Source organism: Salvelinus sp. IW2-2015, linkage group LG30 (genome assembly GCF_002910315.2).
Source record: "Salvelinus sp. IW2-2015 linkage group LG30, ASM291031v2, whole genome shotgun sequence".
NCBI classification, from domain to species: Eukaryota; Metazoa; Chordata; class Actinopteri; order Salmoniformes; family Salmonidae; genus Salvelinus; species Salvelinus sp. IW2-2015.
The window spans coordinates 2,199,455-2,216,305 of record NC_036869.1 but is presented as its reverse complement, the minus strand read 5'-3'; the positions used below and the strand labels follow the sequence as shown (position 1 = coordinate 2,216,305).

The 16,851-nt window shown below is 43.5% G+C and overlaps 1 protein-coding gene across 1 annotated transcript in view; it reads right to left on the bottom strand.

Annotated features, from left to right (window-relative positions):
* LOC111954893 (electrogenic aspartate/glutamate antiporter SLC25A13, mitochondrial) overlaps window positions 1-16,851 on the bottom strand; it is a 92,072-nt gene that overhangs the window by 48,973 nt on the left and 26,248 nt on the right. The window contains 3 exon segments of the mRNA XM_023974812.2: window positions 7,346-7,430; window positions 8,474-8,567; window positions 14,302-14,440. Coding sequence (XP_023830580.2) covers window positions 7,346-7,430; window positions 8,474-8,567; window positions 14,302-14,440 — 318 coding nt within the window.

Here is a 16,851-nt window from a genome sequence, read left to right as displayed (position 1 = left end):
CTTCCTGGGGCCCAGCAAAATTAAGGGATTTATACAATTTTAAAAACATTACAAAACAAATTTCACAACACATTAAGTGTGTGCCCTAAAGCCCCTACTCTACTACCACATATCTACAACACACCATCCATGTGTACGTGTGTGTATAGTGCGTATGTTATCGTGTGTGTATGCATGTATCTGTGCCTGTGTTTGTGTCTCTTCACAGTCCCTGCTGTTCCATAAGCTGTACCCTAACCCTAACCCTAGTGTTCCAAGTAGGCATGGCTCTAGGTAGTACTGTGCGCCTCCCATAGTCTGTTCTGGACTTGGGGGCTGTGAAGAGACATTTGGTGGCATGTCTTGTGGGGTATGCATGGGTGTCCGAGCTGTGTGCCAGTAGTTTAGACAGACAGCTCGGTGAATTTAACATGTCAATACCTCTTACAAATACAAGTAGTGATGAAGTCAATCTCTCCTCCACTTTGAGCCAGGAGAGATTGACATGGATATTATTAATGTTAGCTCTCTGTGTACATCCAAGGGCCAACCGTGCTGCCCTGTTCTGAGCCAATTGCAATTTTCCTAAGTCCCTCTTTGTGCCACCTGACCACACGACTGAACAGTAGTCCAGGTAATTGCAACAAAACTAGGGCCTGTAGGACTTGCCTTCTTGATAGTGCTGTTACGAACGCAGAGCAGCGATTTATTGTGGATAGACTTCTCACCATCTTAGCTACTTTTGTATGAATATGTTTTGACCATGACAGTTTACAATCCAGGGTTACTCCGAACAGTGTAGTCACCTCAACTTGCTCAATTTCCACATTATTCATTACAAGATTTAGTTCAGGTTTAGAGTTTAGTGAATGCTTTGTCCCAAATACAATGCTTTTAGTTTTTGAAATATTTAGGACCAACGTATTCCTTGCCACCCATTCTGAAACTAACTGCAGCGCTTTGTTAAGTGTTGCAGTCATTTTAGTCGCTGTAGTAGCTGACGTGTATAGTGTTGAGTCATCCACATACATAGACACAATGGCTTTACGCAAATCCAGTGGCATGTCGTTAGTAAATATTTTAAGTAAGGGGCCTAGACAGCTGCCCTGGGGAATTCCTGATTCTACCTGGATTATGTTCAAAATCAAATCAAATAGGTCTACACCTAAACAGGTGTCACATGCGCTGAATACAACAGGTGTAGACCTTACAGTGAAATGCTTACTTACAAGCCCTTAACCAACAATGCAGTTTTAAGAAAATACCCCCCAAAAAGTAGGAGATAAGAAAAACAAATATGTAAAGAGCAGCAGTAAATAACAATAGCAGGGCTATATACAGGGGGTACAGAGTCAATGTGTGGGGGCACCGGTGTCGAGGTAATTGAGGTAATATGTACATGTAGGTAGAGTTATTAAAGTGACTAATCAATCTAATCAATCTAACTAATCAATTTAATCAATCTAATCAACTGGTTACTAGGTAACCAGTTGATTAGATGGTCAAGAGTCTTATGGCTTGGGGGCAGAAGCTGTTTAGAACCCTCTTGGACCTAGACTTGGCACTCCAGTACCGCTTGCTATGCGGTAGCAGAGAGAACAGTCTATGACTAGGGTGGCTGGAGTCTTTGACAATTTTTAGGGCCTTCCTCTGACACCGCCTGGTATAGAGGTCCTGGAAGGCAGGAAGCTTGGCCCCGGTGATGTACTGGGCCGTACGCACTACACTCTGTAGCGCCTTGCGGTCAGAGGCCGAGCAGTTGTGACTGTCTTGATGTGCTTGGACCATGTTAGTTTGTTAGTGATGTGGATACCAATGAACTTGAAGCTCTCAACCTGCTCCACAACAGCCCCGTTGATGAGAATGGGGGCGTGCTAGGTCCTCCTTTTCCTGTAGTCCACAATCACCTCKTTTGTCTTGATCATGTTGAGGGAGAGGTTGTTATCCTGGCACCACACGGTAAGGTCTCTGACCTCCTCCCTATAGGCTGTCTCAATGTTGTCGGTGATCGACAAACTTAATGATGGTGTTGGAGTCGTGCCTGGCCGTGGAGTCATGAGTGAACAGGGAGTACAGGAGGGGACTGAGCACGCACCCCTGAGGGGCCCCCGTGTTGAGGATCAGCGTAACGGATGTGTTGTTACCTACCCTTACCACCTGGGGGCGGCTCGTCAGTAAGTCCAGGATGTAGTTGCAGAGGGAAGTGTTAAGTCCCAAGGTCCTTAGCTTAGTGATGAGCTTTGAGGGCACTATGGTGTTGAACGCTGAGCTGTAGTCAATGAATAGCATTCTCACATAGGTGTTCCTTTTGTCCAGGTGTGCAAGGGCAGTGTGGAGTGCAATAGAGATTGCATCATCTGTGGATCTGTTGGGGTGGTATGCAAATTGGAGTGGGTCTAGGGTTTCTGTGATAATAGTGTTGATGTGAGCCACGTCCAGACTTTCAAAGCATTTCATGGCTACAGACGTGAGTGCTACGGGTTGGTAGTCATTTAGGCAGCTTACCTTAGTGTTCTTGGGGACAGGGACTATGGTGGTCTGCTTGAAACATCTTGGTATTACAGACTCGGTCAGGGAGAGGTTGAAAATGTCAGTGAAGACACTTGCCAGTTGGTCAGCGCATGCTCAGAGTACACGTCCTGGTAATCCATCTGGACCTGCAGCCTTGTGAATGTTGACCTGTTTAAAGGTCTTACTCACATTGGCTGCGGAGAACGTGATCACACAGTCGTCCGGAACAGCTGATGCTCTCATACATGTTTCAGTGTTACTTGCCTCGAAGCGAGCATCGAAGTTATTTAACTCGTCTGGTAGGCTTGTGTCACTAGGCAGCTCTCGGCTGTGCTTCCCTTTGTAGTCTGTAATAGTTGGCAAGCGCTGCCACATCCGACGAGCATCAGAGCCGGTGTAGTACGATTCGATCTTAGTCCTGTATTGACGCTTTGCCTGTTTGATTGTTCGTCGGAGGGCATAGCGGGATTTCTTATAAGCTTCCGGGTTAGAGTCCCGCTCCTTGAAAGCGGCAGCTCTACCCTTTAGCTCAGTGCGAATGTTACCTGTAATCCATGGCTTCTGTTTGGGGTATGTACGTACAGTCATTGTGGGGATGACGTCATCGATGCACTTGTTGATGAAGCCAGTGACTGATGTGGTGTAATCCTCAATGCCATCGGGAGAATCCCAGAACATATTCCAGTCTGTGCTAGCAAAACAGTCCTGTAGTTTAGCATCTGCTTCACCTGACCACTTTTTTATAGACCGAGTCACTGGGGCTTCCTGCTTTAATTTTTGCTTGTAAGCAGGAATCAGGAGGATATAATTATGGTCAAATTTGCCAAATGCAGGGCGAGGGAGAGCTTTGTACGCGTCTCTGTGTGTGGAGTACAGGTGGTCTAGAGTTTTTTTCCCTCTGATTGCACATTTAATATGTTAATAGAAATTAAGTGGAACTTATTTAAGTTTCCCTGCATTAAAGTCTCCGGCCACTAGGAGCGCCACCTCTGGGTTAGCGGTTTCTTGTTTGCTTATTTCCTTATACAGCACCCGTTTGTGGTGGTAAATAAACAGCCACGAAAAGTATAGCTGAAAACTCTCTAGGCAAATAGAGTGGTCTGCATTTTATCACAAGATACTCTACTTCAGGCGAGCAAAATCTAGAGAATTCCTTAGATTTTGTGCACCAGCTGTTGTTTACAAATATGCACAGACCGCCGGTGCAGCGTATATCCCGCTAGCTGAATATCCATGTCATCATTCAGCCATGATTCCGTGAAACATAAGATATTACAATTTTTGATGTCCCATCGGTAGGATATTTGTGATCGTACCTCGTCTAATTTATTGTCCAATGATTGCACGTTGGCGAGTAATATTGACGGTAACGGCAGCTTTCCTACTCGCCTTCTGCGGATCCTTACACGGCACCCCGCTCTATGTCCTCTGTACCTATGTCTCTTCCTCTTGCAAATAACTAGGATGTTGGCCTTGTCGGGTGTTTGGAGAATGTCCTGTGCGTGCGGTGAGTGATCGCTGTCCTGATATCCAGAAGCTCTTTTTTGCCGTAAGATACGGTTGCAGAAACATTATGTACAAAATAAGTTACAAATAACGCGAAAAAAACATAATAGCACAATTGGTTGGGCGCCCGTTAAACTGCTGCCATTTCTCCTTGCGCCATTTTATTACATTTTATTAAAGATTAAAGTTAGACAGGTAACTCTTTATCCACATTATAGTAGGGGGTGTAAAGCCATAACACATACGTTTTTCCAGCAACAGACTATGATCGATAATGTCAAAAGCCGCACTGAAGTCTAACAAAACTTATGAATGGCACAAATACACAATCCATGTCTCAATGCTTAAAAATCCTTCTTTAACTTGTCTTCTCCCCTTGCTCTACACTGATTGAAGTGAATTTAACAAGTGACATCAATGAAGTCTAACAAAACCCTATGAATGGCACAAATACACAATCCATGTCTCAAGGCTTAAAAATCCTTCTTTAACCTGTCTCCTCCCCTTCATCTACACTGATTGAAGTGCATTTAACAAGTGACATCAATGAAGTCTCACAAAACCCTATGAATGGCACAAATACACAATCCATGTCTCAAGGCTTTAAAATCCTTCTTTGTCTCCTCACCTTCATCTACACTGATTGAAGTGGATTTAACAAGAGACATCAATAAGGGATCATAGCTTTCACCTGGATTCACCTGGTCAGTCTATGTAATGGAAAGACCAGGTGTTCTTAATGTTTTGTATACTCAGTGTACACTGGAGTTGCTTACCAAGACGACATTGAATGTTCCTGAGTGGCCTAGTTACAGTTTTAAATTAAATCATCTTGAAAATCTAGGCAAGACTTGAAAATGGCTGTCCAGCAATGATCTACATCAAACTTGACAGAGCTTGAAGACTTAAAAAAACAAATCAGGCCAAATATTGTACAATCAAGGTGTGCAAAGCTTCCAGGGACAGATTCCAATTCAGGAAATTACGCCTTTCTTATGCATGCCTTTCCTACGCACTTCTTAGTAGTTGGTATTCAGACTTACCTTATGCAGGTGCATAACGGGCTTTGCAGGCAAGGTTACCTTGCGCGTGCTGAATAAATGTAATTCAACCATTGAAAACCCTCCCACTTACTGGCCAACAGATTTTCTCGTGGAGTTTTCATTATATAGGGTTTTCAGTACCTTGATCTTAAGCCATCCCTTTAAATAAGGTGTACCTTTAATTATAATTTGGTCGACAAAGTCAATAGAACACATTGAGAGAAAGGGTTCAGAAAATAGGGTTAGCTCATCTATGCATCTTCATCTCAGTTTCAGCACCAACTGGCAGATTTAAAAATCTTTTAGATTATTTAGGCACATTTTAGGGCTAGGAAAGTACCTATGAATGATTTTAAAAAATGTTTTGGAGAGCCTTTACGTAGAAAATATATTGCTGAATAAAAAATACAGTGGTTTGATTCATTCTGAAAGTTGTCATATTCAAGTTCAAACCATGAAATATTGGAAGGTGGAAAAGGATGTACAATAGGGGTTGAACAGTAGTTCTATGAATCTACCCTAATCCTCACTAATCATGGAACTGTATGACAACGCTCCAGTCATCGTGAACCATGCGCCAGGCTCCAGGTTTAACCTGCTACGTGTCGTCTGAGTTCCATAATGATTCAAGTAGGCTARATTATCCCAAATTAGCAGACGTAACAGAGGAAAGAAACGTTAACGGAATGGAATGATGCAAAATGTAAGCTACAAATTGTTTCAGCCTTATAGAAGCCTATTGCTTGGGTGTCCTAATTTCATCCAGGAAAATTATGAGGGTACACAATTAAAATTCTGAATAACGGAACAGCTATTTATAGACTATTTCACTGTAGAAAAGGGGCTGCAATACATGCCATGTTGATATGATTTTCAGTTTGCTTCCATATGGCTGGTTTCACATTCATCTCCAGGAATCATAAGAAAAAATCATCTAAAACTATTGTTTGTGTATTTATTATTTACCCAAACGGATTAATAATTTACCTAGCTCTTATCAATAGCTTTTATTCATTTATAAATGATAGGTCATGGAGAATTCTGTTATTTCTATCTGAAAAAATGAAGTAGATGCTTTTTCCACTTGGAACCGGTAGGTTCGCCCGACTATTCTCATGGTTTCCTCACGTGTAAAGGTGGTGGAATTAAGTCACGGTCAGAATATGGCTTATCTGTAGACACACCTCCGCCAAACCTTCATTTCTGAGATCTCCACCCTAAACAAAGTGGGTGAATAGCATTCTATTCTCATGCTTAAGTTCAAGGTCAGAATACGCATAGAGAGAAAACTGCATAAAAAGGGAATAACGTTCCATTTAAGTGTGCTTAACTCAGGTAGCAATTGGGGCCTTAGAGACTTACCCAAAAGACTCACAGCTGTAATCGCTGCCAAAGGTGATTCTAACACGTATTGACTCACAGGGTTGAATACTTATCTAATCAAGATATATTAGTGTTTTATTTTTGCATTTTTCTTACACTTTGACATTACAGAGCATTTTGTGTACATTAAAAAAATTACAAAAACAAAGTAAATTTTTATCCCAATTTGTAACACAACAAAATGTGGAAAAAGTCAAGGGGTGTGAATACTTTTTGAAGGCACTGTAACTTATTTAAACAGCTGGAGTTAGTCTTAAATTAACAGGGTTTAAAAACATTTTTGACAAAGATACAGTATACTGTCATAGAGAGGTTTCTGATATCTAATTGTATTTCTTTCTCTGGAGAGATCCAATCAAAGACACACTTTTAGAAGTTGTGTTCTCCTTGGCATTTCGTTCAATGGCTGTCATTTGAGAATCTGACACAAACAGAGCATGTGGGCTGGAAATCGGACTGGTATGTGGGGATTTAGAAAGATAAAAACATTTCTTCAGTTTCTTATGTTTCATGTTGGATAAGTCTGTCCTAGTGTATTGCTGATATATATTCAGTAATGGAAGTAATCATAGAAAAACCCAACATCACCAGTGAACTTCAAGGCTGTGACCATTAACAGGACATGTTTCTAGACTACAGTTAGAGAATAACTATGGCCGGGATTCAATCCAAGGTGCTCTATAGTGCAGGCCACTAAACAGACGACAATGCACCTTTTAAAGGCATTTGTACAGATCGCATTCATGGCAAATGCTGCGCATGTCGGCTCAACTGTAAATTACCTTTAAAATGATGCTATAGTCCAAGGCGCTATAGAGCTTTGAATTGAATCACAGCCTATATCTCTGAAGCTGAAAAAGATGCTAAAACCATCAGCAAGTCTTCTCTTCTCTCATTTTTCCCTTCTTTCTCTCATTTTTTACCTGTCTCTGGACCTCCACCAGGTTGTATGGGAGGGCCCCTTCCTCTAGTGGAGCAATCCTGTCAATGTCCAACAGACCAACACGGCTGGAAGAGAGGAGGAGAGAGGGAAAAGTTTCAAACGGTTCTACCATTTAAATGCTTCTGACTTTTTCCTTCTGACCTTGGTAAGATTTTCAACGATACTTGATATTCAACAATATCAATGACCAACTACATCCCTCTCCCTCATTCTCTCTTTCCCTCGCTGCATCCAAACAAAACAAAAACATTTGTCCGTGATTCCGGGGACCTCTCCAACTCTGTGCATGCGCCCCAGCGTCCACATAACATCTCTGTGACGTTCCCAGATTTGGGCGCAGCTCAATCCCCTCCGATTATTGGGAACAATTATCTCCTGCATCTCCAATCAGAGGCTGGGGAGACTATTAAAGTATCCCATTGCCCAGAAATAATAATCAGGTGCTCAGAGAGGGCACAAATTACTGGCACTCTACGCCGCCGGTCGACCCTATGGAGCAAGAGAAATGGGAACGTGAGCCGTGTACAGTTAGAAGAACCGCTGGCGTTCCGTGTGGACTCACCTTCCCCTGTGTGTGTGTATGCTCTTGTGTATGTGTCTCCTCTTCCTCAGACAAATGCTGAGTTTTGAAGGCTTATTTGAGTAAAGGGGATTCAGAAGAGTCATGTCTGGCTCATTTGATCAGGCTGCAGTGAAAGCAGACATTTTGGAAGAAGAACGACCGGGTATGACGAGCTCCAGTGATCCAATGACAACCACATGGATTAATGGGACAGGCTATTGAGACCCAATAAACTGAAAACTAGTATTAACTACAACAGTACATGCTAATGTGGAAATACAATCAGAGGAATGGACTACACTATGCAGTATCAATGACTGTGGGAAAATGTTTCCCCTAATATGAAGCTTCATTCAATATTGCTGGAATTCAATGATTTAAAACTGAGGTTGAGAGGGCTTATCATGTATGATCTGTTTTGCATAATTATGTATCTTGAACGCAACTGTAATTAAGCTATTAAACTGAATAGGGCTATCTATTTTAGGCCTAGCCTTGTCATCTGTGTGTGTATGTGTGTGTGTGGGGGGGGTGTGTGTGACTCACCCCCGGGACTCAGAGAGGTCGGCCAGTTGGAACAGGATGTCCACCTCCATCGGAGTCACCTGACCAAACCTCTGGGCCGCAATGATGAACTCCTCTGTTACAGGAGAGAAGGAGAGGAGAGGAGGAGACGAAGAGGAGAGCAGAGGAGAGAAGAGGAGAGGAAATGAGAGGAGAGGAAAGAAGAGCAGACAAAGAGGAGAGAAGAGAAGAGGAAATGAGAGGAGAGAAGAGGAGTGTGATGGATACTCCCACTTTATTTATCTTTGATTTATACAGGTGATCCCAGTTGAGAATAAAATCTCTCTTTCCCACAAGTCCAACGTCCTATACACAAATACAGTGTTTGAGATAATCCCCTTAAATTAGTTCCCACACGTATTTCCTGTTTACAAAGCCTTATTGAATTGACTTAATCTGTTCTTTAGACAGACAGAAAGTGTACAGTAGGGGAAGTGTTAGGTACATAATGAACAGGTTGATAACTGGCTTGGGTTACATCCCAAATGACATTCTATTTCCCTATTTAGTGCACTACTTTTGACCAGGGCTGGTATCTGGTATTGAGTGACCAGCTTATTCAAGGACACTGCCCTGGCTGTGTCGTGACACACATAAACTCAGCAAAAAAAGAAACGTCCTCTCACTGTCAACTGCGTTTATTTTATTTTTATTTTTTATTTTTTTATTTTAATACATTTTACCCCCTTTTCTCCCCAATTTTCGTGGTATCCAATTGCTAGTAATTACTATCTTGTCTCATCGCTACAACTCCCGTAAGGGCTCGGGAGAGACAAAGGTCGAAAGCCATGCGTCCTCCGAAACACAACCCAACCAAGCCGCACTGCTTCTTAACACAGCGCGCCTCCAACCCGGAAGCCAGCCGCACCAATGTGTCGGAGGAAACACTGTGCACCTGGCTCCCTTGGTTAGCGCGCACTGCGCCCGGCCCGCCACAGAAGTCGCTGGTGCGCGATGAGACAAGGATATCCCTACCGGCCAAACCCTCCCTAACCCGGACGACGCTAGGCGAATTGTGCGTCGCCCCACGGACCTCCCGATCGCGGCCGGCTGCGACAGAGCCTGGGCGCGAACCCAGAGTCTCTGGTGGCGCAGCTAGCGCTGCGATGCAGTGCCCTAGACTACTGCGCCACCCGGGAGGCCCCAACTGCATTTATTTTCAACAAATTGTGTAAATATTTGTATGAACATAACAAGATTCAACAACTGAGACATAAAATGAACAAGTTCCACAGACATGTGACTAACAGAAATTGAATAATGTGTCCCTGAACAAAGGGGGGGGGAAATCAAAAGTAACAGTCTGTATCTGGCGTGGCCACCAGCTGCATTAAGTACTGTAGTGCATCTCCTCCTCATGGACTGCACCAGATTTGCCAGTTCTTGCTGTGATATGTTACCCCACTCTTCCACCAAGGTACCTGCAAGTTCCCAGACATTTCTGGGGGGGGAATGGCCCTAGCCCTCACCCTCCAATCCAACAGGTCCCAGACGTGCTCAATAGGATTGAGATCCGGGCTCTTCGCTGGCCATGGCCGAACACTGACATTCCTGTCTTGCAGGAAATCATGCACAGAACTAGCAGTATGGCTGGTGGCATTGTCATGCTGGAGGGTCATGTCAGGATGAGCCTGCAGGAAGTGTACCACATGAGGGAGGAGGATGTCTTCCCTGTAACGCACAGCGTTGAGATTGCCTGCAATGACAACAAGCTCAGTCTGATGATGCTGTGAGACACCATGACGGACCCTCCACCTCCAAATCGATCCCGCTCCCGAGATCCCGCTCCTGACACTGCGAGAATGATCAGCTGTCCGTCCTGTCTCCCTGTAGCGCTGTCTTAGGCATCTCACAGTATGGACATGGCAGTTTATTGCCCTGGCCACATCTGCAGTTCTTATGCCTCCTTGCAGCATGCCTAAGGCACGTTCACGCAGATGAGCAGGGACCCTGGGCATCTTTCTTGTGGTGTTTTTCAGAGTCAGTAGAAAGGCATTTTTAGTGTCCTAAGTTTTCATAACTGTGACCTTAATTGCCTACCATCTGTAAGCTGTTAGTGTCTTAACGACCGTTCCACAGGTGCATGTTCATTAATTGTTTATGGTTCATTGAACAAGCATGGGAAACAGTGTTTAAACCCTTTACAATGAAGATGTGTGAAGTTATTTGGATTTTTACGAATTATCTTTGAAAGACAGGGTCCTGAAAAAGAGACGTTTCTTTTTAGGCTGAGTTTATATATTCAGTAGAGCAGAGATCAGATAGCTCAGTTTACTCCCAGACATCAACTCACTCTCAGTCTATATACAAAGATCATCTGACAGTCTATACAGAAAGATCATCTGACTGTCTATACACAAAGATCATCTGACAGTCTATACAGAAAGATCATCTGACAGTCTATACACAAAGATCATCTGACAGTCTATACACAAAGATCATCTGACAGTCTATACACAAAGATCATCTGACAGTCATACACAAGATCATCTGACAGTCTATACAAAAAGATCATCTGACGTCTATACGAAAGATCATCTGACTGTCTATACAAAAGATCATCTGACAGTCTATACAGAAACATCATCTGACAGTCATACAGAAAGATCATCTGACGTCTATACAGAACGATCCATCTGACGTCTATAACAGAAAGATCATCTGACTGTCTATACAGAAAGATCACGTCTGACTGTCTATACAGAAAGATCATCTGACATCTAATACACAAAGATCATCTGACGTCTATACAAAAGATCATCTGACTGTCTATACAAAGATCATCTGACAGTCTATACAGAAAGATCATCTGACGTCTACACAAAGATCATCTGACAGTCTATACAAAAGATCATCTGACAGTCTATACCAAAAGATCATCTGACAGTCTATACACAAAGATCATCTGACAGTCTATACACAAAGATCATCTGACGTCTATACCAGAAGATCATCTGACTGTCATACAGAAAAGATCATCTGACAGTCTATACAGAAACATCATCTGACAGTCTATACAGAAGATCATCTGACTGTTATACAGAAAGATCATCTGACTGTCTATACAGAAAGATCATCTGACTGTCTATACAGAAGATCATCTGACTGTCTATACAGAAAGATCATCTGACAGTCTATACACAAGACATCTGACAGTCTATACACAAAGATCATCTGACTGTCTATACAACAAGATCATCTGACAGTCTATTACAAAGATCATCTGACTTGTCTATACAGAAAGATCATCTGACTGTCTATACACAAATATCATCTGACAGTCTATACACAAATATCATCTGACAATCTATACACAAAGATCATCTGACAGTCTATACACAAAGATCTACACTACCGTTCATAAGTTTGGTCACTTAGAAATGTCCTTGTTTTTGAAAGAAAAGCACATTTTTTGTCCATAAAAATAACATCAAATTGATCCGAAATACAGTGTAGACATTGTTATTGTTGTAAATGACTGTTGTAGCTGGAAATGGCAGATTTTTTATGGAATATCTACATAGGCGTACAGAGGCCCATTTTCAGCAACCATGACTCCTGTGTTCCAATGGCACGTTGTGTTAGTTAATCCAAGTTAATCATTTTAAAATGCTAATTAATCACTAGAAAACTATTTAGCAATTATGTTAGCACAGCTGAAAACTGTTGTTCTGATTAAAGAAGCAATAAAACTGGCCTTCTTTAGACTAGTTAAGTATCTGGAGCATCAGCATTTGTGGGTTCGATTACAGGCTCAAAAATACCTTTCTTCTGAAACTTGTCAGTCTATTCTTGTTCTGAGAAAAGAAGGCTATTCCATGCGAGAAATTGCCAAGAAACTGAAGCTCTTGTACAACACTGTGTACTACTCCCTTCACAGAACAGCGCAAACTGACTCTAACTAGAATAGAAAGAGGAGTGGGAGGCCCCGGTGAACAACTGAGTAAGAGGACAAGTACATTAGAGTGTCTAGTTTGAGAAACAGATGCCTCACAAGTCCTCAACTGGCAGCTGCATTAAATAGTACCCGCAAAACACCAGTCTCAACATCAACAGTGAAGAGGCAACTCCAGGATGCTGGCCTTCTAGGCAGAGTTCCTCTGTCCAGTGTCTGTGTTCTTTGCCCATCTTCATCTTTTCTTTTTATTGGCCAGTCTGAGATATGTATTTTTCTTTGCAACTCTGCCTAGAAGGCCACCATCCCGGAGTCGCCTCTTCACTGTTGATGTTGAGACTGGTGTTTTGTGGGACTCAGCATTTCCACATCACTATACCATCCCTTACAGTTGTCCGGGGCAGCTCTAGTAGGACATACATTTGACAAACTGAGTTGTTGGAAAGGTGGCATCCTATGACGGTGTTACGTTGAAAGTCTCCCAGCTCCTCAGTAAGGCCATTCTACTGCCAATGTTTGTCTATGGAGATGGAATGGCTGTGTGCTCGATCATATACACCTGTCACCAACAGGTGTTGCTGAATCCACTAATTTGAAGGGGTGTTCACATACTCTTACATATATTGTGTATATTCCATGTAGCAGACCACAGAACGAGTTGCATTCATTTCATTGAAGTGAATGTTGTAATCAGCCCTGCCCTAAGAAATGAGGGCGTGGGGGGCGGTAACCACAGCGATGACGTTCCAAACCAAAACAGTGGCCCCGCCTCACATACGGAATCAATCAGGCCGGTTGGTGGGGGTCACAGAGGGTGGGGGTGGGAGCGAGAGAGAGATGGAGACGTGGAGCTCTGCACGCACAGACCAGGTCCCAGTAGAGCCTAATGACTGTGGCTGGGGGTGCACCACAGCCCAGCCACGGCCACGCCACGGTGGGAACAGCCAAGGGAACTCAGGCCCAGGCCCACACCCCCGATAAGGCCCCGATAGCATCACACTCACATACCCAGAACCCAGAACCCCAGAGCCATGTGGTGGACTGACCTACTCAGCATCAAGAGAGAAAGAGAGAACCAAGCCTACAGTGCTCAGCTTATACCAGACAGGGAGAGACATTGGTACAGTTCAACAACTGGCCTCTGAGGTAGAGAGGGAGAGAGAGAAATTATGTGGAGGGGGGCTGTTGAGCTAATTGATAACTCTGACTTAACACATGTTAACTGCCATTCTTATTTTTTTATTTTACCTTTATTTAACTAGACAAGTTAGTTAAGAACAAATTCTTATTTTCAATGACGGCCTAGGAACAGTGGGTTAACTGCCTTGGACAGGGGCAGAACGACAGATTTTTTACCTTGCAACCTTTCGGTTACTAGTCCAACGCTCTAACCACTAGGCTACCTGCCACCCGTCATATCACGTCAAATCATGACATATTGTGTATGTTTTTCCTTTCCTCTATGCTATTTGTGATTTGTGAAACAACTGTTAGTTTGGTCCTGGCCGTTTACCCTCTAATGGTTTAGGGTAGAATTTGGGCAGGGTTAGCTGATCCTAGATCTGTGACTCAGGGGAAACTCCTAGCCAAACCAGAGCCAGAGAGGATGTGTCACAGACAGGCCCAGTGAGAGACCCGCCACTGCTGCTGAGAATTCTGGGTCAACTTCCCATGTGTCTATTGGGACGCATCCAGCAGGGCCAATCAAATGTAGACAAGGAGGAGGAGGTGGGGGGTGGGGAGTGGAAAAAAGAAAACAAAGAAAACAACTAAAAACACACAACCACATTCTGTGTGTGTGTGTGTGTGTGTGTGTGTCTGTGTACGCATGTATGCTGTGTGTGCGTGCATGAACGTATCTGATTATGTGTGCGTGCGTGCGTGCATGTGTGTTAGCGTATGTATGTCTACCAACCTTTAGTGACTTCCAGGACTCTACTGCTCCCAGCCAGTGTGGTGTAGATCTTCCTAATGACATCCATGTTGTTCAGGAGAGAGTTGAAGCCGTTAAAGTAGGAAAAACTGACCTGGTGAGATGTACTGCCCCCGGCCGCCTGGGAGAGAGAGAGGAGGTAGGGAGAAGGGGGGGAGGGAGGCAGAGGGAGAGAGAGGGAGAGAAAACACAACCCATATTTATGTTTAACTATTTGCACATCGTTACAACACTGAATATATACATAATATGACATTTGAAATGTCTTTGGGAACTTCTGTGAGTGTAATGTTTACTGTTAATTTTTATTTGTATTGTTTATTTCACTTTTGTTTATTATCTACTGCACTTGCTTTGGCAATGTTAACATATGTTTTATTCACGGTGTTGGGAAAGGAGATCGTCGGCAACACACAAAGAGAGAGACAGGCACGCAAGCACACACACACAAACACACACACCATACACACACAAACTGGCTTTCCAGAGAGGAGAGGAGAGCGGTAGTCATCAGGCTCTGTTTAATGAAGTGCTTCTCTAATGAGGATGGAAGGCTGGAGTAAAGCAGAGAAAATAGAACGAGGTAACGCTTAAAACAGAGACTCAAAACGTTCCAGTTGGCTAGTACCCACTGCACACATTCCTTCCAGCCCACAACACAACTCTTTCATCGTTACACACGGCGTCTTGATTTAAGTCTGTTTAAAAGTACTTAAAAGCACTTGATGGCGTCAATGTGTTGGTGTCCCGTTTGATACGAGTATTTACATTTTCTCAGATGGAATGATTCATTAAAGTAACGTGGATGAAATATTGCAGATATTCATCTTGTACTATTTTGAATAGCGGGGGTGTGGAGAAAATCGTGGAAAACCATCCTTTTCACTAGATGGCGCTGTTTGCTTTACAGACACAGCAGTGAGCCCACCACAGCTTGCAGTGAGGAAGAGAAGCCATCTGCAGAAGAAGGGAGGAAGCTTCTCCTTTCCTCCACTCCTCTCCTGACAGAAAGGCACATTTATCCACGTCCAAAAACCCAGCAGCCTCACACTGTTCACTGAAACATCATATTACTGTGCGCTAGCCATGACATCTACACCCTAGCCATGACATCTACATTCTAGCCATGACATCTACACCCTAGCCATGACATCTACATTCTAGCCATTACATCTACACCCTAGCCATGACATCTACATTCTAGCCATGACATCTACACCCTAGCCATGACATCTACATTCTAGCCATGACATCTACACCCTAGCCATGACATCTACACTCTTACCATGAAGTCATACATTCTAGCCATGACATCCTCATTCTAGCCATTAACTACACCCTAGCCATGACATCTACATTCTAGCCATGACATCTACACCCTAAGCCATGACATCTACATTCTAGCCGATGACATCTACATTCTAGCCATGACATCTACACCCTAGCCATGACATCTACATTCTAGCATGACATCTACACCTAGCCATGACATCTACACCCTAGCCATGACATCACACTAGCCATGAATACACCCTAGCATTGACATCTACACCCTAGCCATGACATCTACATTCAGCCATGACATCTACACCTATCCATGACATTACACATGCCATGACATCTTACACCCTACGCCATGACATCTACACCCTAGCCATGACATCTACACCCTAGCCATGACATCTACATTCTAGCACATGACATCTACATTCTAGGCCATGACATCTACACCCTAGATGACATCTACATTCAGCCATCGACATCTACAACCTAGCCAATTGACATCTACACCTAGCCATACAAATTCACCATTCTTAGCGCCATGACATCTACACTAGCCATGACAGTCTACATTCTAGCCATGACATCTACACCCTAGCCCATGACATCTACACTAGCATGAATCTAAGCACCGCCATACATTACACCCTAGCCATGACATCTACATAGCATGCCTTACATCAGCCATGACATCTACATTCTAGCCATGACATCTATCTAGCCATCATCTACACCCTAGCCATGACATCTACATTCTAGCCATGACATTACATACCTACACCATGACATTACACCCTAGTCATACATCTACACCCTAGCCATGACATCTACACCCTAGCATGACATCTACATTCTAGCCATGACATCTACACCCTAAGCCATGACATCTACACCCTAGCCATGACTTACACTAGCCATCATACACTCTAGCCATACATTACACCTAGCCATGACATCTACACCCTAGCCATGACATCTACATTCTAGCCATGACATCTACACCCTAGCCATGACATCTACATTCCCTAGCCATGCACATTTACACCCTAGTCATGACATTTACCCCCTAGCCATGACATCTACACCTAGCCAGACACTACACCCTAGCCATGGACATTACACCCTACGGCCCATGACATCTACACCCTAGCCATGACATCTACACCCTAGCCATGACATCTTAACCCGCCATGAGCCATGACATCTACACCCTAGCCATGAATTTACACCTAGCCATGACAGCTACACCCT